Source organism: Ptychodera flava, unplaced genomic scaffold (genome assembly GCF_041260155.1).
Source record: "Ptychodera flava strain L36383 unplaced genomic scaffold, AS_Pfla_20210202 Scaffold_44__1_contigs__length_1314385_pilon, whole genome shotgun sequence".
Classification (NCBI taxonomy): domain Eukaryota; kingdom Metazoa; phylum Hemichordata; class Enteropneusta; family Ptychoderidae; genus Ptychodera; species Ptychodera flava.
Genome location: NW_027248366.1, coordinates 882,672 through 908,121, shown reverse-complemented (window position 1 = coordinate 908,121; position 25,450 = coordinate 882,672). Strand labels below are relative to the sequence as shown.

The following is a 25,450-nucleotide window of genomic DNA, read 5'->3' as shown; positions in this document are numbered from 1 at the left end:
AAGCAAACAGAAACAAACCGGAACAAAATCTGCGCCTCATAAAACTATAAAATTCAAGAATTAGTACACATGACGATTTCGGTGTATAGGTAGATAATCAAATAGATTAATGATATTCTTCATATTTTTAGCGAGGCCGTTAATTGCTGTGTTCAAATTTGTTTCCTTTGCAAAGCAAAATACATGTAAATGCCAAATAACACGATTAGGCATCCAACAGCTTGAGGTGTAGTAAGTAGCCCCAATCAATTGCTTTGTGGGTAAGCCACAATGGAAGGGGTTCGTTTCACAGCAATGAGTGGGTGACGATACAAGACAATGACACTTGGCTGAACTGTAACTGGGAACGCACGTTTATTGACTGCAGTACTGTTACATGACTTACATGTGCACGCTCTCTCGCTCACGCTCACTGCCCAAAATACATGGCATGCGTGCTTATATAGCCTCGGTAGGACAAAACAATTTTAGCGGGCTGCGTTGTGATTGGCTAGAATGGCCTGGTCCATAAAGTTTGTGTCAGTTTCCCACAGGAACGCGTGTAATACTAGAACACAACTGGTTTGAACAGGAAATGACTGAATAACAATGTAAACAATAATAATAACATATTGCAATAAAATATAAATCAATAATGAACTCACGACACGCTTAGGGACCGTTCAGTTTTTACGGCCTGGGGGGCCGGCAAAATCTTGTCGCCGGTGTTCAAAAAAATGTAGACCCCCCCTGGATTTTTCGCGAAAAAATGATGACCCCCCCCCTTTGTCAGACGAAAAATTTTGATGACACCCCCCCCCCCCCCCCCCCCCGCTGAAAAATAACCAAACCCATATGTCAAATTTACCCGCACGGTTTGGATTTGAACTCCGGTACGCGGCGCACTTTATTCGTGTAGCAGAGATGCCAGTGCACAAACTTCTCAGCCACATCTATGCAAACGTCTGTTAATAAGGACATAGACAACTCATGTCCATGGACATTGTATAAAGTAAACTTTATTGGAGTGGTTCGCCAAAGGCAGCCCTCCGGTTAAGAGGGTCATGGGCCATTACGTAAAGTCAACTTTATTCTAGTGGGCAACCAAAGGTGGCCCGCCGGTAAAGAGGGTCGATCATGGCCATTGCATGAAGTAAACCTAATTGGAGTGGGCCGCCAAAGGCGTCTGCCCGTTAAGAGGGTCATGGGTAATACATAAAGTATATTTATTGTAGTGGGCCGCCGAAGGCGGCCCGCCGGTAAAGAGGGTCGATCATGGCCATGGCATAAAAGTGAACTTTATTGTAGGTATTATGTTTTTGAAAATGTGGTGACCCCCACCCCCCTTTCCTACCAGTGAAAAAGTGATGACCCCCCTCCTTCGCGGATTCCAAAATTATGATGACCCCCCCCCCCCGGATTTTGCCGCCCCCCCCCCCCGGCCGTAAAAACTGAACGGTCCCTTTTCTCATCGACTAAATTCAACACCTGGGCATGTTGCTCCATAGTACACATTTCTTCGGCCCTCGTTATGCTCATAGTACAATCTATTACATCTCAAGCAATAACTATTTTTCTTCAACCATTTTCAGAGTAACGAACCATCCTGTAGTTCACCGATTAACCCCTTACAGAAACCCGTCATATTTCCTTTCCCTATTTTCCGTACTCAACATTTCCAATACCTGGTATCTCGTCGCCCTAGCGTTGAACTTGATCTTACTGCTCTTTCAGGAATAAACTTGACTATCTTCAGGTCTTGTATTTTAGCTACAACATTGTCGAAATCAGACAACATCGCAGTCGCAACACCTTTGCTGTTTTCAGAGTGGACAATCTCGGTAGTTTATTATTTTATTTTTTATTTCCTCATTTTCCTTCCTCGTTGAGATATTACACGTCAGCACAATTCAACATGTCAACATGTGGCTCGCATTGACTTCATCACATGCACACGTAACATTGCATTACCACCACGCCCTCTAGAGGTGAGACCCAAATTTCCTTTAAACTAAAAACACGTGTCAAGGTGATACGTGTTTCTGCTCACAGTATTTGGCAGCAACACTGGACACGGAAAACGGCCACCAATCTGAGCTATATGTCAGAGTTGGTGTTTTTTTTAATTGAGAAGATACTTAGATGTATTGTGGAAGACCGTCCCCAGTGGACTTCGGCATCATCATGTCCGCACGAATTGGCACAGCGTGTGCCTCATTCTGAACAGCCCGAATAAACTCCTCAGAGTGGTTGTTGTTTCGGTCACATGTGTTCAAGTTTATTCTAGAAAATGTTTGAAACTTGCCGTTATTGTGACTCTTTGTGACTCTCATTTACACTAAGGTGCTGTGTTTGTCAAAGCCACGCTACATTTCCCTAGAATACCTGCGTGTCAGGTCAAATGATATTTTGATTGTCCATAAGTCAGGTCAAGTACAGACTCTCTTTTCCTGGGGTCTAAAGCCTATGGGTCAATGTACCTGAGGTGAATTATATCGAAAAGAGACAGTGCAACCAATTTTAAGGATTCCTTGATATCACCACAGAGGGCGCTATGACGAAGTATATATTTATGAATTTAAAATTTAATGATATTTTAGACTTAGAGAATTATGGTCTGACAAAAAGTGAGGTCAAGACCAAGTCACTTTATTGGAAATTAGTTGATAAGAAATGGCATGCAGTCAGAGGTCAGATTGGTCAAAAATGGGCTGAGAATCTAAGTCTTACTGACAGTTACAAAGCTACTCTATTCAGCCGTCTTAATTCAACAGGAATTGTCAGCAATTCAGTAAATGATTTAAATTGGAAGATTTTCCATCAAGGCCTAGTCACAGGAAGCTTGGCCAAAACTTTCAATTTAAGTGATGGGAATGCCATATTTGTGGCCAAGAAGAAACACTGGAACACATCTTATTTGAGTGTAAATATGTTAAAGAAATCTGGCAGAAATGTATTTCTTTCTTTGTCAGAAAACACACTTTGATAATAATATCAATATCAAAAGATTAGCAATTGCAGGAATCTAAAATGATAATAATGCAACATCTGACATTATTTACTGTATTACTTCCTTTGTAAAATATACAGTTTGGAATATTCGAAATTCGGTTACTCTTGATGGGATTAAAGTTTCCCTTCAATCCTATGTCATGCAATTGAAATGTTATCTCTCCTCATGGATAAATACATTATATTTCACTTATAAGATGATGAACAAAACTGAGGATTTTATCACAAAGTTTTCAAGCCTTGTAAGACTTGAAGGAGAAGAATGCATCCTGAATGCATTCATATGATGATCTTTGTAATCAAACAGCTAATTATTTGTTTTTTTCACACAAGACGCATTGTAATTTTAACGCATTCACAGTTATGTAGATTTGTTTTATTTGTGACTATGTTGAAATAAATTTATCTTTTTCAAAAAAAATTAAAATTGCGAAGTTTACTTGCCTTGTTTATCGTATAAACATGACAACTGAGTTGAACTTATCATCTGAGGTTTTTGTTCTTATTCATCTTTCGCAGACTACAGCCTATTGAACATCAGCACAGTCACCAAGTTGGTGGCTTCAATTCTAGAAGGGGAAAACAGAAGTCGTCTCAGGAACAGTAAAATGTAAAAAGCTCTTGTACTATAAAAATGACGTATAATAATAAAAATGGTTTCCTAACATTCGGGCGGCATTTTTCTCTCGCCAGAGGACGTTGAATACCTTTGGACAGTGTTTCATATCATCATCGAGCGATGAAATTTTATTCTTTTGTTCAACAGAAAAATAAGTTTATAGATTGCTGAATGGCAGGGAGTAGGAATCCACGGTTCGCTGTCATGGAAACGGCCATTCCTGGATTTTGCCAGTGAGGATTTTGAAACTGGTTGTTTCAAATGGTGCGGGAGGGCGGTTGCGAACAGAATTCTTTGTCTTTTCCAAATATTAATTCTCTCCAAAATAGCTTGAAACAGTATACTTGCATTTCAATCCGTGGACCAGGCCGTCGGCTTTTTTTATCAGTCCATCCGGGCGTTGGACCACTTTCAGGATGAGGTACCCATAGCCCAGTACCCAATGGAGCACTGAGGATTTAAGTTCTTTGCTCAGGGGAAAAACACCGTGCTACATTCTCCAACTCTCCGTCCTCCTACGGAGAGTCCGGGCCGTCAGCATTTGTTCTTCTTGTCATTGATGGCGCCACCAACGGCGAGTTGGAAGTTCTTAGGTCAAGCAGACCGTAAACATTTCAACGGAAAATGGGAAAGCCAGCAAAAGTAACAATTTATCGATGAACAAGCACGTCTAAATAGCGCTGATCGCAAATGACGTCACCGTTCTCATTAATATGCGTAAATAAACATTTGTCCGCATTTTCCGCATACATGACGAAAATAAAACCTGCGAGTGTTAGAAAGGCTATTTAGCGTCACACTTATTCGTATGAATTGATGACTGAGACTGCAAGCTGCAACAACAGCCGCGCATACAACGACAAAATTTGTCTGAATTTCAGCATATTTGTCCGAAAGTCGCGTGCGTGCAGCTATATATTTAGTAACAACCGAAATCGCGATCAACGGTATTGTTCAAACATCTTTTTAATGTTTTTCCCTTCAAGCAATACATGGTTTATTCCTACAGAAAATTTCGCAGGTGGAGTGTCATTACCACTAAAAAATTCATTTACCACACGAAACTCATGAACGAGGACACACTTATTTGATAGATTTTTTTATAGAAATATCTCCTCTTCATTGAAAGAGAAAGGTTTTTCAAACAAAAACGGCACAATTACTTTAAAAGGAAAAAAGGACTACCAATATGTAAGTAATGTCAACAAGCGTTAATGAAAAGTGGTTGACCAGAAAAAGCATCGTAAAATATCTGAATATCTTGCCCTGAGGAATATTCTATCTCAAACCAACTATTGTGTACCGAAATAAACACTATCCAAGTGACATTAAAATTTGCTACATGTATGTTTGGGGTAAAACTTGAATTTTGGAGCACAGATAAATTTTAAGGATACACAAATGCTTCTGATCTCCTTGCAGCTGGCTGTATCTCAGCAACAGTATCATAGGTAGCTGCGCATTCAAATGCTTTCAATAATTTACAGTGTCTCCAAATTTTCAGTACTCAGGCCGGCTTAACAATACAAATTTTTTTAATGTTGTCATCTGTTTTGGAGAATTGTATCATAAAAATGCTATCATTTCTTGATTATGACAGAAATTGAGGTGGTGATAATTTGTATGTTATGTGTGACGCTTCTATCTGTTGTGAATTCTAAACTCAAGCAATGGCACATACATTTGACAGAACTAGAAAGCAGACGACAAAATACTTGCAGACACACAGACATTTTATTGGTACATGCATCAAACTCACACAGCATAAAAACAGAACTTACTGAATGTCATAGATGGAAAAAGAAACCTCATATGTCTGACCTTTGACCTTAAAAACTACATTTTCATTGGCATTTCCTGTAATTGTTGAAATACACGTATTTTCGTATTTTGCGCTCGTATTTTTGTCTGTACTGTGCTCAATTCAAATTCCTGGTTAAAACTATTGAAAATAGTCAAATAAGCTTTGGCAAAATATAAAAAAATAATTGGCTTCTTAATTTCAAATAAATAAAAGCTCAAAGAGTTCAAGGGTTAACAGTGACAGCATATGGTAAATTGATTTCAAATTTTCAAATTTCAAATTTCCTTTGTTCAACTCAATTTGAAATGTTTGACTGGTGTTACCTGACAATCATGTATCGGTTATTGCACCATGATTGGTTGGAATGAGCTGAAGTAAAAATTGGCTCTTTGGCAACTTTCTGGACTGAAGAGCCCGTCATCCAAAGAGAGACTGGTATAGTCAGCACTACTACAACTGGCATGCATACCTGTGTAAAACAGACTATTATAAATACTTTCCGTATTACAAAGTGTAGAGTCCTTAATAGACAGGTTTCACAGTACACAGGCACAACAAACCTGTTTAAATGAGAACTACTGATGTTAAATATTGTCAAGATTAAGTATTTACAACACAAGAAAATGCATATATTACAGGATGCGAGAGGACATTGGCGCAGTGTATTGCGGAGGATGATGCGCAGGGCCAATGTCCGAGTGCATCCTTTGCCATATTTTCATGATAACCTCATTCTCATGCATCTTACATTCGTGACTAGGGTGTCACATAAGGATGTGGAGTATTGGCCGTTTTTGTGCAATGTCAGCAATTTTCTTCCAATTTACAGTGTGGAATGCTATCTTGTACACATTTCTGCATAGCCTGTGCACTACACATACAGAGCACCAGACATATTCTGGCACTCGTCCAATGGGTCCCTTGAAACCGTTCAACAATGAATGCGCAGATTGCACTGCATGTGAGAGGGGTGTTGGGGATGCCTAAAAAATGGTAAATGATATGGAACTGGCTTTCCACGCGAAATAACAGTCCACATGAAATAAACTTTAAATGCAGCAAAGCTAATGAAAATTTGAAGAAGAAGAAGGTTGTAATTTTGCCTCTAAAAACACACATTGTTAGGAGGGACTGCAAACAACTAGAAATATATGCAGCATGAATACGCAATTTGAGGTTAAAAAACACTGATATAAGTAATAATTAAAAGATAGTTTGCATTGGTTTGCAAAATTAAAACAATTACAATTAATAGTTTCCTTTATTTTGAATATTAAAACAGTGAATCAACCAATCATATTGGTTGATACAACTTACAGTTGAGGTCCAAAGTGACCAATGAGGGATGCTTTTGCAAAAAAAAAGAAGTCGATCAATGAGGGTCACTTTTACACATAAATGGACTGAGTAAAATGCTGTTTTGATAGTGTAAAGAAAAAGTAAAAATGGTTTTCAAGAACAACAATCATTATTGTGGTACCCTGTGGTCACTGCTTCTGCACAACAACAGAACCATTTCTGCTGTACCCTGTGGTGACTGCTTCAATATGACAAGAAAAACCCTCATAACGTTGACCGATGAGCCATGGCAAAAATAACACAATATGAACACGGTGCAAATAATTCAAAAGCCCTCTGACTTGGTCAGATTATTTGATGTGCATTCACTTAAAAAATCCTTCATGCATCCTTTAACCTTTTCACCCCCAGTTCCCTGTATACAGGTCCAACTTTACCATAGAAAACAATGGATTTGGGACAAACCATGGTGGTGAAAGGGTTAAACCCTACTCATGGGCTTATTCTTCCCTAGGTGGGATTTGCCCACAAGACTGATGTCATAGGTCATCAGTGAGTCAAGGTTCAAAGGTCAATGGGTCAATTTAACAGGTCTAAATTGTGAAGAATTTAAGATTACAACACATAGCAAGCAGCCTAACATTTAATGTGATTTTACAATTCATTTTTTTTTCCCCGACAAAGACATCAAATTTTAATGCCCCTAGAAAGTTGACCAAGTTAACAAGAAGTGAGATTTCCACTAAAGGTAGTGCAGAAAGTTTTCGTTCCGTGCTTCATCCTGGAATTCCTCATTCCTTGATGATTCTCGGAGCGATCATTTTGTCGAAGGAATAGTACTTGCATTCTGTTTCCGGTTCTATGTCCATCACATCTGTGGAAATATTTTCCTTCTTGAAACCAGCTTCTACGAGATGCGGAACTTGAGTTTCCTGAAATGTAAAAAGCCACAATGCTGAATATAAATTGTCAAAATTCTGTCTCTGGTTTACATACATACATGTAAACTGGAAATTTTCCTCACAAATTCATTTAAGTCGATTGTGTTTACATTGAAGACAATTCATCAAAACTTGTGCATTTTCCCATGCTTTTGTTTTCTAACAAAATGTTTCTTGTTCCAGTCCCAAAGTCAGATTGACATAGTGTTCAACATTTTCGACATAGTCTGTATGTATGGATTGTTCAATGACTGAATTTTAGTCCAGACAGGAATTCATATGCAGGGGTTTCACTAAAATTTGAAGTAGAAGGCCATAGCTGCAAAGTAGGGGGCCAATTGCGCGCGGCGGGGGGTGGGGGAGGGGGGGGGGGGGGGGGGGGGGGGGGCATGTTGACCTTTGACCCAACATTATATTATTAATCATTCTTCACACCAACTCATTTCAGTGTTTCAACCTTTTATTTAGTAGCATGATGTTATTACAGTTACAATTTAATCCTCTTTCTACCAAGCTCCATAGACAAAACATGGAAATAACTACAACTTGGGGAAAAAGAGGATTAATCAAATTCAAAATCACTGTCAGGGTCTGAGGAACAGTATTCCTCTGGTAATCCTAAAGCAGCTGAAACTTTTAATATTTCATTCTGTATTGAAACTTGTTCCTCCTCAGTCTCAACAATATCCACCTGCACTGAAGCATCAGCATAAATGGCCCCATCTGAAGCCAGTGCTGAGACAGACTCACTGTCTACTGTAACACATGGTGCATGAACCTGTACTTTTGTTCGGTATCTTCTACTTTTGGCTTGTTCCCATTGTTCTACAGCTAGAGATATTATCTGTTCTGCCTCAGCACTGGCAACTGGAGGGCCATTTATGCTGACATGCAATATAGATTCTAACATTTCACTTGACAGTCTACTTCTCAGTCTAGTTTTGACATTTTTCAAAGTGCTTGCACCCCTTTCAGGCCAAGCATTACTCACAGGAACACAGAGTGCAGCTTCAGCTATTTTAGTTATCTCTGGGAAAAATGGGGTTAAGCTATCACATCTCACTAACTCAGTCAAGAGCCACTGAGTTGGTGTTACTGTGCCTTTACATTCCTCAACATCAGTAGGCATATTTGCCTTCATGTAATCTACATAGTAGTATTTTAGTTGTGTAAACTCATTCACTAATTTCTGCGTTTTGCTTTCTTTTACAGCAACTTCCTCATTTTGGTAAAAATGATCAGCTAGTACTTTGATATGTGCTTGCCCATATGAACTGAAAGTTTCATTGTCTTTACTTGGCATACTCAATGGGTCAAAGACAGACAGTGCAGTGAGCACTGGAGATGACTCAGCAAACCTATTATCTATATTCTCTATCAGAGCACCAATGTAGTTTCTCATCAGACTTTCAAGATCAAGTCTACTGCTGCCCTGGAAACCTAGCTCAGAGGATATATTTGTGAATGAGTCAATATCACACACAAACTTATTTATTGGCACATTATCACTGAGAATCTGTTTCAGTTTATCTTTAGTTGCTGAAACCATGCTTGTAATGAGGGAGAAGTTAACCTGATCTCTTTGAAAAACAAGAGACAGCTCTGACAAAATGGGTAATACAGACTGCAATATATACAATGTGCCAACAAATTTAACTGACCTGATTTTTTTTAGTAGGCCACAGGCAAGTGCATCGTCTTCAAACTCATTCAGGTGAGGAGCAATGCCTCAAAATCCCTCAAAGTCGCCTCTACAGCGAGATTAAAACTCAACCACCTGGTGTTGCAAGCCTTTTTAAGTCTGTGCATGACAATTTTCTGACTCTTGTCAGAAGTTAACTTTATTTTTGCCAGCTTTTCTTGCATTTTCAGGTATGCTGATAACCGTTTGGGGGAATTTTCAAAGAACTGCCAAAGCTGGCGAAGTACTGTGGACACATCCTTCACATACTTTATGTTTGTGTTGCTATCTGTACAAGCTAATGCCAACCTGTGGCAGACACAGTGCACACTGATGATCAAATTATTGTCAGACTTAAATTTGCTTGCAACACCACTTCTACTGCCAACCAGACGCCCCATCTGTTGACAACCCCTTACAGCTTTTCACTGACAGATCATTAGATTCTATTTCTTTTTTTAGCAATGAATAGATTGCATTGGCATTGGCTGAATTATATTCAACAAGGATATCTTGACTTGATAAAAATTTTGTTTGCATGCAACCCTTTGATTTATCAAAATACTGAATGAATGTTACCAACTGTTGACTGACAGATATGTCAGTTACTTCATCTGTCATAAGTCCAAAACTATCACGACATCTAACACTGTCAGTAATTTTCTGTTTCAGGGTCTTGCCAAGTAAGATAAGTATTTCTCTACATGATGCAACCGACTTGTGGTCAAAGTATCTCAAGTCTGGGACATGTAATACAGTTTCTGCAAACTCTATCAATGGGACAAATACTCTATTAGCTATGTAATTAGACATGATGAAATAGGCAGTGGAAAACGCTTTATTATAGACTGAATTTCGCACTGCCTTTCTCTGGACATTTTCCTGGTGGAATGGTGACATATGCTGGAGGAGTTCATTTTCCATTGCGGCTGCATGAACTCCTACAGTTGCATGGGTATTAAGCGCATCATACTTGAAACGGATACTTGGTTTACTGCAGAATTTTTCACTTTTGTTTTGGGGGTTTGCCATCTGGTGTTTTTTACAAATAAAACAATACATCCCACAATTTTCAGCTGATTGATCCTCTTTGAAAACCAACCACCAATACTTGGCAGTTATAAACCTATCATGGTGAAACTTCTTGCTACCTAGAACAGATTTACAACATTGTGTGACAGTATTACACATGTTTTTACTACATATGAAATAGTTATGGATTTTAGTGTCTCTGTCTACAGCAAAAAGTTCAGCAATGATATTGACGACATCTTCAGGGGCAAAAGGACATCCACCGCTTGTTGCACTCCTACAAAGAAAAAAAGAATTAGGAATACATTGAATAAATAGAAATCATCTTGAATAAAACATTTCAAAACATATATCAGGATTAAACTTGAGAGTGAAATTGTTTCTAAACTTAAAAGTTGTTTCAAGTGACTACTGTCTAGTGATTTTAGAATGAAAAGTTCATGATTATGTCACTATTCTATCATAATTAATCAAAACTTCACACAATAGCTGTAACTTACATGTCACACGACATCTTTACTTTATCTTCATCTGGTGTTTTGGTATTTTCAAGATCACTTGTACGAGTAGCCATGGCCTGCATGTCCTTTGGCACTGAAGATGTAGATGAGGAGGCTTCACATGATGATGATGCAATGCCAGTGTCTGGCTGAACGGTTTTGTCACAACTCGATGCCCCATCTGAGATAAAAAAAAAATAGGAAAATGAAGAATCCAAATCATTGGAAATGCTAACATAATTATCAAGATCACCACTAGTCTACCCATACAATAATAGCTAGGGAGCAAATTACCCATATTTACTTTAAAGTTTTGATAGGCAGTGGGAAAAAATGATGCAAGTGTAACTGTGATTGGCGAAGCAAACTAAGTAAGGTAAAATCAGCACACAAAAAACATGTATGTTACCTTTAGGAGTTAATATAGGCAGCAAGACTAGTGTAAGGATTTAAGTAAAGTTATTACAAAGAAAAAGCAGTGTTACAGTTTTAAATTTAAGTACTAGGTACGTGCAACTTAAACAACAATCCCATTAGACCGTGGCACACCGAATTTTAAAGGTATTATTACTTACGCTGTCATTTGAAAACTTATCCTGAAAAACAATTGTACAAAAGAAATATCAATCTCCGTTGTTTACAATCAGCTGGCGCACAGAAACTGGGTACGCTGACGTCACTCATCAGTTAAGTTTCAACCTGTGACGTAAACTGTGCGCATTGCTATTTGTCGACTGAAATCATATTAATAATAATTTGTCATCTTAATACAAACAATACTCCATAGCAGTCTACATTCAAATAAAAATTCAGGTACAACAAATTGACAAAACGTAGCGAACAAACCCACGTACATGAACGTCCATCTCTCGATTGTTTGGTCTTGAACGTTGCACACAGTTGACCAACGATGAATTATTTCGACAAAAATTAGTGAAACTCGGGTCTAAATTCTTTCTAAAGAGGTCCATAACTTCCAAACGAAGCTTAAAGCTTACCTTTTAAAAAGAACTCTTCAATTTTCCGCCATTTCGCGGCGGACCCCCACTTCCCTGAAGACCTGTCTGCTTAGCCGACGACGCCATAATGGAATCCGTTTGGAAAGTGTGACTGCTGACGCTGACGTCATTATTACTAAGTGTGTCCCGGATGCGCTATAGTCACGCCCCCTTCTCATCGTGCGTCCTGTTGAGTACATAGCATCGTACGTACTTTCGTCGTACTGAGGTTACGTGACGCAACGCTGGATATTTGACCATGTTCGATCGGTTACGACCATTTGCTCAGCAAGTTCGTCGATTTTTTCATTAGAAACAACTTCGAATTGACCTCTTTTTTACTCGAGGGATTGACAAATATCTACCTACAATGGGCATGAACGAGTATAAAATCAAAATAATCGTAATGGCTTGAGGAAAAGTAGACGGCCAGTTCAGTGCAAGTAGCCGGCCAATTGGCCGGTGGCCGGCGCTTAGCGAAAACCCTGATATGTTAGGCCAAAGTAATTAAATTCTTTGTTTTGCGTCCCCCACCCGCGTAGGTTTTTAAGGTTTTCATGAAAAACACACACAATGTATTTGAATAGGAAATTTTAGGACATGACCGCTTAGCTTTTCTGAACTAAAATTTTGTTACAATTTTTTATTTGCTGCCATCAAATTACAGTGTGTTAATTTTCTTGTGTGTGTTTTTCAGCCGCTTAGACGCGTACCTTTTCCCATTTAGAGTGGACGCAAAACAAAGAATTTAATTACTTTGGCATTACGGTAGTTTGCCCCTTGAAAATGAAATGACTTAACCCTTTCACCACCATGGTTTGTCCCAAATCCATTGTTTTCTATGGTAAAGTTGGACCTGTATACAGGGAACTGGGGGTGAAAGGACTTAAAAGTTTTGCTGAAACTTCTATCAAGCACACTTTCAACCCTTCTCTTTCAAAATCAAGAATAATAATCAGGGGTAACTCTACAAAATTTTGTACTGGAAAAATAAATTACCAAACATCTACCAATGTTAATATTCAAAATGGCTGCAATCCCCGTGTTATCTCTAGGGGAAAATGAAATTCCAGATTTTCACAAAACTAAGACAGCAAAAAAAAACTGAGTAAGAATAGCAATCCGGTTCAGAATTTGGTTACTATGGTAGGATGTATCTGCAGTTTCAGATAAAGTTTAGCTTTTGTCGCATCTGTTTATATTTCCCAAAATACGATGAGAGGTCATATCAGGGTCATGAACAACCCCAACACATTGGTTGGAGGTAAAGTGAACAACGAAAAGCTGGAAACATAAAATTCAAGATAAAAGAGATGTTTCATAGATGTCAGTCTCACCTGAAACATTTTCTCAATGTCGTCATATTTGCCCTTGAGGAACTCTCCCCACGACGTGAGGTTGCAGTAGGTGAGAACACCACCGCTTTTTAAGAGACGGTGTGCGTGACCTTTGATGAAATTAAACTGATGTGTGTGCCAGTCTTGTTCAGACAGAGGGTAGGTGTCGTACAAAATACCTGAATAGAAAAAAAATCACGTACAGTTTGCATTTATTAAAGAATACATATGATCAGCACGTGTTTCTATAACAGACTCTGTGGTTAGACAATTTGATTTTTCCTTTACATTGCTTGGCACACCTATGAAATTAAACAGAGACCTTCACAATTCATTAACCCTTTGAGTGCCAAAGTAAATATTTGTCTCCTTCATAAAATATAATGCATGCAATTTTTTACAGATTTTCCCAAAATTTTGATAAAAATCTGTAGCTAATGAATATTTGTGTCTATTTGGTCCAAAATTATCAAACAAATTACAGAAAAATTCATAAAAATTGGTAAAATGTTGCGCTAAAATTTAGGCGGGAAAAATTACAACACTCATAGGGTTAACGTGTCTTCCTTTTTTTCCTGTCAGATTACTGAGATGGTGATTTTGCAGTGGTTTGGGAACCTCTGCTCCATTTTTGTTGTTTCCTGATAAAATGGCATTGATATTCTCAGGAGACAAAGCAACATGACCCAGGAACCCCTGTAAAATCTAACTTATGTAACGGCACATCAACCACCAAACACAAAATCACTGTGACAGCAATACACAGGTTGGAAACTATGTCACCCCATTTCCGATTTCTTGCTCTGTAGACTGTAGGAAAGCTTTACTGTATTTACAAACAGATCTACATGATGTATAGTCACCATGCATTTGATAAAGATTTCATTCATGAAGTAATTAAAGCATTCCATTACAATATTGTTACTTTTCAATTTTCTTTGATAAGTTGTTTGGACCACAAAATATAGTGAGAAAATGTACTTCTTCAAAGAACACTGCATAACACAACAATAATCTCTAAACAAACTACCACACTGAGTTAGTAATGAAGCTAAGTTTTCATTTAATGAAGTGGACTCTATCAAAAGCATGCTTATCATTGGTGACAGCGCCATCTTTAGGCCAAAGTGACCTTTTTTTAATTATGAGGGCACACTTCACAAGTCCATGCATGGGCGTAACTTGTGAATGCAAGGCTATGGCCGTAGAACATGATCAAGACGTGAATTTCCGACATATGTTGACTGCAAGTATGTCAACAAAATGTGCTTAAAGTTAAAACAACTATTCATGGCTGGTTACTGAGCCACACATTTGGTCTATATTTTTATGACCTGAAAAACTAAATGTTTGGAAATGGTCTTTGCTATAATTTAGCTTCATTTAATTGTCCCTTCTTCTTTCTATTTTTTTAGGTTTCTAGTTTTTATCTGGCAGTTAAGTTCATGCATGTACTGTTCTTAAGTTTTTTGACGTGCCAATTAGTATTTTCGATAATTTGTAAATTCATTACGTTGAGCACAGAGGAACATTAGTCGATTACAGAGTTCTGCAGAAGTCCAAATGTATCATTGATATTACGACTGCTAACAATATCTCAAAAAAAGATTTTTGACAAAATTTTGATAAGAAATAAAATGTGATATCCATTTGGTCCAATATTATTGAAAATTTCCTGAAACAATTCATAAAAATTGGTAACATGTTACACTTAAGTTTTGGTGGGACAAATTACAGCACTCAAAAGGTTAAAGGCACACTTACCATCAAACTGGTTATCTTCAAGCGTCGGTACCACGTCTTCCCACATTCCCTTGAGCGGCGTTATTTTGTGCGGTTGTTTCTTAGCCCATTCCTCCAGTCTCTTGAAGACGCCATCGTTACATTCAATTATCACGTGCTCTACAATGTCAAGTTGTTCGATTCTAGATGCAGCAATGGCCATTCCAAAACCAATCTCCAAAACCTTACCACCTGAAAATAAATGGATACCCCATTGAGTACTGCAGGATCGCACACACCTCAAAACTGAAAGATCTAAACGTTTGTTAAAACTTTCCTCAAGGAAATAATAAACCATTGTTTTCCAAAATCAAGCATGAAGGTTATGGGTCAAGCCAAAAATTGTAGCATTCAAGATGAGCATAACTTAATATTTCCGGATGTTTGAAATTTGAAATGATGCCGTCCGTGTTTAAGTTCTATCTGGGAAAATTAAACACTTTTCACACAAACAAGACTCTAAATATTTAATTCACTGCAAAGGCTTTTATAAAGTCAGTCCAAACAAGCTGCAGACCAACAATGTAAACTATTTTATGAGACTGAATAGCTGTCCCTCAGGTGTAATTATCTTTATCCTTTGACAACAATGGTTTGACCCAAACTTATCGTTTTGAATAGTGATTGTGGACCTGGTTACAGGGATTAAGGGGTGAACAGCTTCTGGTTACATGACTCACTACAAGATGTACATGAAGACCAGGTGATCTTACATAGTTAATATTACCCCGCAAATTACTTCAAAGCCACATAAACACACCATCAACACAAGGAATCACTCTCCGACAAATGAAAATTTGCCATTTTACCAGCACATGTACAGACATATGGCTCACACTGACATATTTCTAGAAATTCATGAACTGAGTTTGAAGTCACAATGGTTATCTCTGTAACGCCCATCAATAGCCTGACTTTGGTTGCAATAGCAATGAATGCAAATGACGTCATTTTTTTCTCTCTCGATTGTTGGTATGCAGATACAGAATGAGGCTTGGTTGGATTTTCGCACTTCCAAACTTTCGTTCAGGGAAGGAAGGGAGGGGGGGGTTGAGGCCAAAGGCAATAAGTTTTGTTTACCATACGCATGTTTTAATTATCCACAGCCCTTGAGAATGGTAAATTATACATATGTGGCCCTACAGATATTTTTACGAGCAAACATGAAAAAGCTAACAAAGCTAGTCCATCATTGTACCCAAGGATGAGAAACAAAACCCTTTGAATTTCGGCCGTAAATTGTATTTTTACATTTTAACTCACAACAAAGAAATAACACTTCTAATAAATCAACCATAAAAATTCGATGAATTATAATCATAGTACAGTTCGTATTCCCTAACAATTCTTCATACAATGTGTATGGTAATTTGCATTGACATTTGCATAAATTTACATAATTGCATAAATTACATGTAACTAGGGTTGAACTGATACCAGTGCTACTTATAATCAACATTATTGCGCATTTCCTAAAATTGGAGACAAACAGACAGTTCATTTCATGATATTTAACATCTTTTTGCTTGCTTGTGCGATCATTGCATGTGTCTTATCTGTACACAATTCAAAGTTGCAACACCGAGATCATTTCACGAATAGTTTAATTGAAAGACACTAGAGACAAATTCTGTTCCCGTACCACAATCATACTTTGCACTTCAAATGTAACTGTCAGACATTATTGAAACACAATTATGACTCTCAATCATTGTGTTTTTGAAGGGAAGGGAGGTCTAATGCCCTCTACTGTGTGAACGACAGCTAAACTGTTGAACTGTTGAAATACTTTTGCATAAAATATTTGGCTATGACTAGTATGAGGAAGACAGAGAGAGAGAGAGAGAGAGAGAGAGAGAGAGAGAGAGAGAGAGAGAGAGAGAGAGAGAGAGAGAGAGAGAGAGAGAGAGAGAGAGATAGAGAGAGCGAGAGACAGACAGAGACAGACAAAGAGGATGAGGGGAGACAGAGAAAGAGAAAGAAAGGGGAAGAGAGAGGCAGAGAGAGGGAGAAAGACAGAGAGGGCGAGCCAGAATGAAATGAACTAGCTATGATGTCATACATGGCTGGTCATTGTCAAGGTAACCATTATCAGCAAGATTAGTTCATCAGAGATCTATACTATCTTCAAAGAGGAAGAGAGGAGACAGGGAGACAGGAAGAGATAAAAGAGAGAGGGAGGGAGAGACACAGACACAGACAGACAGACAGAGGAAGAGAGCTAGCTGTGATGTCATACACTACCAGGGTCATTGTCAAGGCAACCATTATCATCAGTAAGATTGGTTTGTCTCAGACTGAGATCTATATAATACCATCTTCATAAAAGACATCAATTTGATGACAGATCAGTATGGCTTTTAGCTTATCTGTCGGGTTCCTTTCAGAACAAAATATTCAAATTTCAAATTTTCCCTGTTTGAAAGGCATGATTTTACATTCTACGGCAGCACAGTGAATATTAACAATGAACTTACACTGTACAGTACAATACCACAAATCACCCTCAATTCTCTTTGATTTGTACCTTTGAATGTTGCCTGTTTCATTAATTTCTTGTATTCTAGATATGCGCAATATAGACATCTCAATAATCATTTCATTATCATTATATACATGTATCTACTAAAAATTATGGTTTGTCATTACGGTAAAACTTCTTGCAACATCACGGTCTTATAACAATTCATAATTTTGTTAAGGTCAAATCCGCCTCAGGGAGACGGATGAGAGATATTCAGAATATCAAACTTTTATAAACATTTTTTGGCCTACCACTTGTGGGGGCTCGTTTTGCAGTTTATGGAGTAAATAAAAGTTTCAATGGTGTATTTTTTTGTGAAAAATCCAAAATCCTAATTTTCCCCCCCATAGAGTTAACACATGCATGGCGGCCATTTTGAATTTTCAATATTGGTGAATTTTGAGTAACTTCTTTCTACTTGTGGCAAAATTTGCAAGGTGATCTTCCTTCTTGATTTTTGAAAGGCAATGGTTTACAGTTCTCTACACTGAAAATTTGAGCAAATGCTTAAGTTGTTTAACTTCTAGATGCGAACTACCTTAATTAACAGTGTAGAAAAGGAGGTACCTTGGTTCCCCTTTGGTAAAGTATATCAATGCAATCAGATAAGGGATGGACCATTAGATCTTGGGAGGGAGGTGGTCAAAAACAGAAAAAAAAAAATTTCATAGCAGAAAGTTAGGACAAAAAAAATCTTCAAACTTGTTTGCAAAATAAAATAAAAATAAATAAGAAGACAAATGCATAAAAAAAATAGTGACAACATCACTGTTCGCTCCCATATAGTATCAAAACAAATGAAGTCAACAATTGTATGAAACATGGACATACATACATGTATACAGACAGACTGACATACACAGACTGGCACAGAGTGATGACATTGACCCCAAGTGTGCCTTGGCCCATGGAGAGTGATAAAGATATAACAAACAGCTGAATGTAATGATAAAATAGTTAAGTATAGGCCTATACAGGCACTGAGAGTGAATATGTTACAGCAATTTGATTAGTTTCTTTTCCTTTTCTACTTCTGTGATAATTTTTAAGACAATCAATCTGCAAGGCAGTTTATGTATTGACAAATATGTTATCTTTTACAAGCACACAGTAAACTGTTCTTGATTTTTCATTTACAATATTTGACATAGACTGAAATACATGAGATGCAACCAATGTTACACTTTGCCCATACACCAGATACCGGTACATGGAGAAATTTCAACATACAATCATCAACTCAGAAACCCTACAGGAAAAAATAAACATTGTTTTCTTCCAGAACAGCTGGTACATCCACATCTGGAACAACTTACAAACCAATTACACAAGGATGATGACACAAGAGATAAAGTTAAACTGTGGTGAACTTGACTATTCCTTTCAAATCCTTACCTAACTTGACATCTTACATTGTAAACTAAAATACACTGCATGGTTAATTGTGCACAAAAATACATCAGGGTGGACCATTTGATAAGGGATGGTGTCTGGAAGATCGATGAGGTACATTATCTTTTTTATCCGATCCATTGTACATTCTTTTTTCCCCACTCTCTCACCTTTTCTTTTTTGTCAAACCTTCTCTGGCTGAATTTTTTTAATTGGCATTTGTTTGGAAATTTTTCAAAATCTGCCAGAATTCTTTTACCGCATTTCAACACCAAATACAGTTTACTATATCAAACACAAAATGAAAGATATCCCAGTAAAACTGAAAGTTTCGCAAAGTTGTCCAAAAAATTCAAAATTCCGGATTTCAACTTAATTTCAATATATCTTATTAACAAAAACCCTAAGGACCGGTTTACTAAATATCAAAGCAATCAGACTGGTAAATTTTGAGAAACAAATTTTTTGACCAAAAATGAGAAAAATTGCCTACCAAAATACAAAATTGCAGATTTCATCCTAATTTTAAATATATCTAATCAACATAAACCCTAGGAACCTGTACACTAGATATCAAAGCTACCAGATCAGAAGTTTTTGGAGAAAAATTTTTTGACCAAAAAAGGCAAAAATTGCCCCAAAAATAAAAAAAAAATTGCCAGTTTCAACATACCGGTACCTTCAATGCATTATATTAAGATTAATCTTAAATACCTGTATACCAAATACATGTATCAAAGCTATCAAATCAGCAGTTTTTGGATTAAAAAAATTTTATCAAAAATTTTGGAAAATTGCCCCAAAATTACAAATATGACAATATCAATACAATTTGTACAAGCATGACTGAGGTCATTCTGAGGAACATGAATATTAGGTTTCATAGCATTCAGACGAGCGATTTCAGAGAACAAGATTTTTTGACTAAAAAAGGAAAAATACCCTAAAATACAAACATGCAAATTTCATCCCAATTTTTGCACACATAATTTAGAATACCTAAAGAAATCTGCATACCTAGTTTCACCAAATCTGACCAATGCTTACTGAGTTTTACCCATTTGTAGGATTTTTCCTTTTCCCCCCTCATTTGCATATTTTTGGCACTGACATGTTCATTTGAACAAATTCACATCTCCACCCCTAGGTGCACCTGTACACTAAATACTAGGACAGTAGGTGCTACGATTTAGGAGTTTTTGATCCGGACGGACTAACAGACATACATACATACTTACATACATACACACAGACGCCATTTTTCCACCTTATACGAATACCTCCCATTTGCATATATACATATGCATATATGGGAGCGTAAAAATCTGCAAAAATCTTTAAAATCTTGATTTTGTTTTACATTTTACCGACAGGAAGCAACTTTGTGTATTTTTAGTACATCCTCCGGGCAAATTTTTAATTTAATTTATACATTTAGAGTGACTGGAAGTTGTGATTATCTTATCTTTTCAGGACTTTTGTATTTTGATCACTTGAGCCTGTTTTCTACTTGTTTCCTGCGTACAAACCAAGCAGGTACACTAGGTAAAACATTGAAACTATGGTATTGGTGTCGAGACAGAAAGTTATATTTGCCTTTTAAGATCAAGGTAAACAGATGCAGGCCACATCAGTTTCATTTTTTTCACAGCATTTTATTGCAATGATGAATGCAAGAATGGGTGAACAAGTAGAAACACGTCAATAATGATAAAACAACATATCAAGTCATTATGTATTATTTTGCTTTTAAAAAGGCATTGTCAATTCTTTTTTCTCAAAAAAACAGCCTTAAAAAACAACAGCAACACATTTTTTAACATTCAACAATACACTACGTAAAATGCCATCTATCCAACAAGTCCCAACACAAAAACACACAAAGGGGTTGAACATTGAAAGTTTCTCGATAGCAAATACTGAATAAATCTTCATGAATAATCGTTTGTGTGTAGCAAATGCTGAATGACAATTATCTAAAGAATTTTTCCACCACAAAAAAGAGCATGATTTAAACAAATCTTAAGGGACTTATGTAGCTTATGTATGTGCCGTGTTCACCTCAGATTGTGTATGGCTCAATTGATTGAAAAAAATCTTGAAATCTTACAGTGTACTTGGATATTTGTGTTTCATCACATCTTATCATTCCTCGCGCTGCTAATATCGGTCATTTTTACTCATATTTTTGTCTGAAATTGTGACATCTAGAGAGCAGATGACATTTCTCAAAGAACAGGCCTTAAACCCTTTAACCACCATGGTTTGGCCCAATCCCATTATTAGCAATGGTGAGTTTAGACTTGTTTACAAGGAAGTTGGGGATGAACAGGTTAAGATTGAATTACAATTGAAAAAGTCTTCGTTTTGAGTCAGATTCCATCAGAAAACAGTACAGTATCGTACCACAGACCAGACAATTTTTTTTCTTTTTTTCGTTTTATTTTGTATTTATGTTTGTTTGGGTTTTGTTCATAAAAGGGAAGACATGAAAACAAGGAAATAAGAGAACAAACAGTAGACTGTCACACTTATCTTCAGTAAATAAAAATCGTGATATATGGACACGTATGGGGCCAAACCGCAGCCTCCTAGGATATGGAGACATGAGTGGAACTGGCATTGACCTGCGAATTCGAAGGTCACTTTGAACGCATGGGGCTGTCTGTGAATGGGATAGTATTGTTATTTACCGCGGCTGTTCCGCTGTGGTCAACTCTCGATGACCTTTGTTATGAGGTGACCTTAAATGGCACGCGGCAGAATTACCATGGGTGAATTTCTGTGAGCTGGGCTGCCTTGCCTCCCTTGTTGAGGAGAGGAGATCTCGCAGAGCAGTCTGGGTATACCTCCCTCCACCGACCAGTGGAGTCACACTCACTGAACGCGCTTAGCCCGGCCCCAGTCCAAATTCAATACCACTTTATCGATTATTGTACGATAAAAAAGAGTATTACTGCTACGCCAAAGAGGTCAAAGAGCTTATTACAAATCTAGATCCTAAATCTGCTTGCAATTTTTCATTCACTTCGTCTCGTCCATGTTTTGGGGGAAACCCGTGGCCGTTCGTTCATGCGGCGTGTTGAGTACGTGCAGGTAGTACAGTGTGGCATGTCACCGAAAATATAATCAAGACTGGATGATGGATCCTTCAATTGACTTATCCTTCACAACATCAAACAACTTTCGTTTTCAATTACTTCAAAGGACGGAAAAAATGAAATTTTGTGGCCGTCTACCTTTCCCAGATCTTATGTGGATTATGTTCTCTGAAGACCAGAATCAGTGTAATTGAAAATACCTTTAGACGAAGCAACCTCGGCCAGCTTGTGCATGTACGGTGTCTCCCACCGCTCCATAACTGGCTTTCCCATGATTTCTAAATGGTCGTCACTTTCGTCATATTTTGCGTCGGCCTTCTTCCAGTCGCCTTTGCAATCTTCGCCTTCTGTGAAGATAGTTTCCTTTGACGGTATAACGTCTGGATTTCTCGTAGCGACCGCCGCCATGCTGTAATTTTTCCTCGCGTTTGACTTGGAACTATACCAGCAATGCTATATCGATCCCGACCTGACCTTAGTGCTTGCGCTGTTGAGAGCCGCGTTGTCAATCAATAGTGTAATTTAAATATGTAATTAGCCGACTCGTAGGTATGCTGTTCCACTTAAATGACTCACCCCCTCCCTTAATCTAGTCTCTTTGCTGTACTTCGAGCTCGAGCTGTGCGCATGTGTACACTTTCTGTGCTGGGTTCCCTGCCCCATTTCTACCGCTGGCTGCGCTGCACACGAAAAAAGGCAGCGCAGCCAGGGCTGGTAGAAAATGTGTACTTTGGAGAAATGAGAAATAAATGATACATAGTATGTGGTGGTCGTCACACCGAACGAGCGTACTGTGTACCCTCGAAAAGCTCACCACGTTTATTACATAATTTTTCCTTACAACGTATTGTCAAAAGACAGCGGACTTTACAAAACCTATAAGCTTACAACTGCAATAAAAGACTTATAAAAAATACAAAAAATGCTTGTGTCGACATAGGGAAGTTTCGACCGAGACTGAAGACAAAAGAGCTTTACACCAATACATAGGCATTCAACACCTGGCGACGCAAGCCGCTTTATCAAAGAATTTCTCTTATGTAACGAAAATATAGTAATAATATTCGAATACATAAGGTAGTTTTAATCATAGACCCTCGAGAAAAACGTTTTCAAGAGAGTCTATGTTTTAATCGGGTTCGAACTCCCAACGTACGGCACCCAGTCACCTAGCGGAGAAGCCAAAGACAAAACCGCTCGGCCAAATCCCCACTCTCAAAAAGATTAGTTCTATAACTTAGCTAAGTTGTTATATTTTTTCTCTCTGCGACCCCTCCACACACTGTAGAGTTCGTGAAGCACTCACTCTCCTATGCTCACGCACTGTCACACATCGCACACAAACTTAATCGAAGCGAAGCAATGAATACATCCCTTAAACTGGGCGAAAGACAGCCAAGGGGACAATTCTGTCCACCAGCAGAGCTCTCAACCCAGGGTAGAAAATACGGTGGTTTCAATCGGATTCGAACTCACAACGTACGTCACCCAGTCACCTCTTCGAAACGCATGGAATTGTCCATTTTTTATTTTTTTTTTTGAAAAGAGAAATTCATTCCAACAAAGTGACGAATAAGACAAATCTACATAACTGTGAATGAGTCGAGCAAACGAACAAAATTACAAAGCAACTCATCAGAAAAAAATTAGTCATTTTACTAAAAAGAAGAGAAAGAGAAATATCAAAATAAACACGATATTAATGTGTTCGGGATATCCTTCTCCTTCAAGTCTTACAAGATTATCATTTTCGAATCCTACAGTTGCTAATCTTTTGATATTGGTATTGTTTTCAAATATCATGTGTTTTCTGACAAAGAAAAAAATACACTAGCATTTTTGGCCGTTTTCTTTTACATATTTCCACTCAAATCACATGTATTCCAGTGTTTCTCCTGGCCTAAAATATGGCATTTCCCATCACTTACATTAAAAAGTTTTTGGCCAATCTTCAAGTTCCTATGACTAGGCCTCTGTGAAAGATCATCCAATTTAAATCATTTACTGAATTGCTAACAATTCCTGTTGAATTAAGATGACTGAATAAAGTAGCTTTGTAACTGTCAGTGAAACTTAGATTCTCAGCCTATTTTTTTACCAATTTTACCTTTGACTTCATGCCATTTCTCATCAACTAATTCCCAATAAAGTGCCTCGGTTTTGACATCACTTTCTGTTCGTCCATAGGTCTCCAAGTCTAGAATATCAGAACTTTCTTCATTTTGGATGTTTGAACTGATTATTTGTTTCCAGGAATCTAGGATTGAATTGACGAGCTGTTCATTCCTAGCTTTGTCTGGCGAACAAAGTGCACCACGAGCTGGGAAGCAACGTGCAATTACACTGCTTGGCTGCGAGTTACCTTGTGGCATCGTGGCGGCGAGCCTGGGATTTGTCGGTCGTGGCGCACTTTTAGCGCAGACGGGTTGAGCTCTACTAACTGCAAGAGATTCCCTGTTAACTCTGTGTGAAGTGGAGGCGGGGGGGGTACATTTTTGAGACTCAAAAGTTCACGTGATGCATCATCAGTGAAGTATGGCATGATAAAGTGAGTGTCACTCAATTTCAATTGAATGAGGTAGGCCTACGTTCATGATATTAGGATGAGAAGTTTTTCAAGGCATAAAATATACCAAAAAATAATTCTACTCAGATAACAATATTTCTTACTACAGGATGTTTTTCGTTCAAGTTCCGTTAACAATTTATTCAACAATTCTAAATACACCGTGATCAAAAATGTAACAGCAGACTATAATGCAACTTAAAAGAGAATATATCTGACAATATTTTGACAATATTTTCATAATCATTTCATGTCACATTCCATAAAAAATGGTTTTGTTCCATAAAACAGAGAGCCCTAAAGTCAATGACGAGCTTTGCGAATATTATATATTCTGCAACATATGCAATTGATTCTTGTCGGGACTAGAATTCTGTATTCAACGATGGCAAAAGAGGGAACACATACAGGCTGCGTTGGCAATTCGACATCTGGCGTTCCGACGTTACTTTAGCTGTTGGGAACGGACCTATCCTTTTCAGAAAGATATTGGAAAGCATATCAAAAATTATCTGCACAGTCCGTGAATCAGAGAAATTAGGGTTGGTGATACCTTCTGTCAGGCCAAAAGCCTCGGAGCCACACTTTACACATTGCACTTATTCGAAAATATCTTTCTAACATCCAGAATTGATTTATTTTTATTTCTTATTTTATTTATCATATTTCCTCACTGGTTTAAAGTTCACAAAACTAAACTGGAAATATAAAACTCCTATTACAAAAGTTGAACTATAGAATATCAAATCTGTATTGCAGCGAGTGAATGGTAGAGACAAACAGGTGTCGAACTTGAACACAACACAAGCAAAAGAGACACACGTAAAATGTCAAGGGACAACGTTAAAGAGAAAATTAATTGTCAAATATTCATATAGTCTTA

General features: G+C 37.7%; 2 protein-coding genes across 4 annotated transcripts; both read right to left on the bottom strand.

Moving 5' to 3' along the window:
• Window positions 1-5,322: 5,322 nt before the first annotated feature.
• Window positions 5,323-22,501, bottom strand: LOC139128141 (guanidinoacetate N-methyltransferase-like). The gene is made up of 4 exons (XM_070693980.1): window positions 22,202-22,501; window positions 14,967-15,176; window positions 13,203-13,381; window positions 5,323-7,645 (listed from the first exon to the last, which is right to left on the bottom strand). Exons 1-4 carry the CDS (start codon window positions 22,407-22,409, stop codon window positions 7,505-7,507), a joined length of 738 nt encoding a protein of 245 aa, XP_070550081.1. The 5' UTR covers window positions 22,410-22,501; the 3' UTR covers window positions 5,323-7,504.
• On the bottom strand, window positions 8,097-12,549 carry LOC139128140 (zinc finger protein 862-like). Of its 3 annotated transcripts, none has more exons than XM_070693977.1 (4): window positions 11,866-12,549; window positions 11,443-11,463; window positions 10,868-11,048; window positions 8,097-10,644 (listed from the first exon to the last, which is right to left on the bottom strand). In XM_070693977.1, exons 3-4 carry the CDS (start codon window positions 10,948-10,950, stop codon window positions 9,714-9,716), a joined length of 1,014 nt encoding a protein of 337 aa, XP_070550078.1. In that variant the 5' UTR covers window positions 10,951-11,048; window positions 11,443-11,463; window positions 11,866-12,549; the 3' UTR covers window positions 8,097-9,713. The 3 variants fall into 3 exon arrangements, with proteins under 3 accessions (XP_070550078.1, XP_070550080.1, XP_070550079.1); XM_070693979.1 differs by having other exon boundaries at window positions 11,866-12,545; XM_070693978.1 differs by lacking the exon at window positions 11,866-12,549 and having other exon boundaries at window positions 11,443-11,661.
• Window positions 22,502-25,450: the final 2,949 nt, after the last annotated feature.

Excerpts from the sequence above, each read along its gene's own strand:
- LOC139128140 (XM_070693977.1), bottom strand. The coding sequence starts at position 10,950 with ATGCAGGCCATGGCTACTCGTACAAGTGATCTTGAAAATACCAAAACA. Across the intron at positions 10,645-10,867 it reads GTAAAGATGTCGTGTGACAT|GAGTGCAACAAGCGGTGGAT; the intron begins GTAAGTTACAGC and ends TTTTCTTTGTAG.
- LOC139128141 (XM_070693980.1), bottom strand. The coding sequence starts at position 22,409 with ATGGCGGCGGTCGCTACGAGAAATCCAGACGTTATACCGTCAAAGGAA. Across the intron at positions 15,177-22,201 it reads CGAGGTTGCTTCGTCTAAAG|GTGGTAAGGTTTTGGAGATT; the intron begins GTATTTTCAATT and ends ATTTATTTTCAG. Across the intron at positions 13,382-14,966 it reads TGAAGATAACCAGTTTGATG|GTATTTTGTACGACACCTAC; the intron begins GTAAGTGTGCCT and ends TTTTCTATTCAG.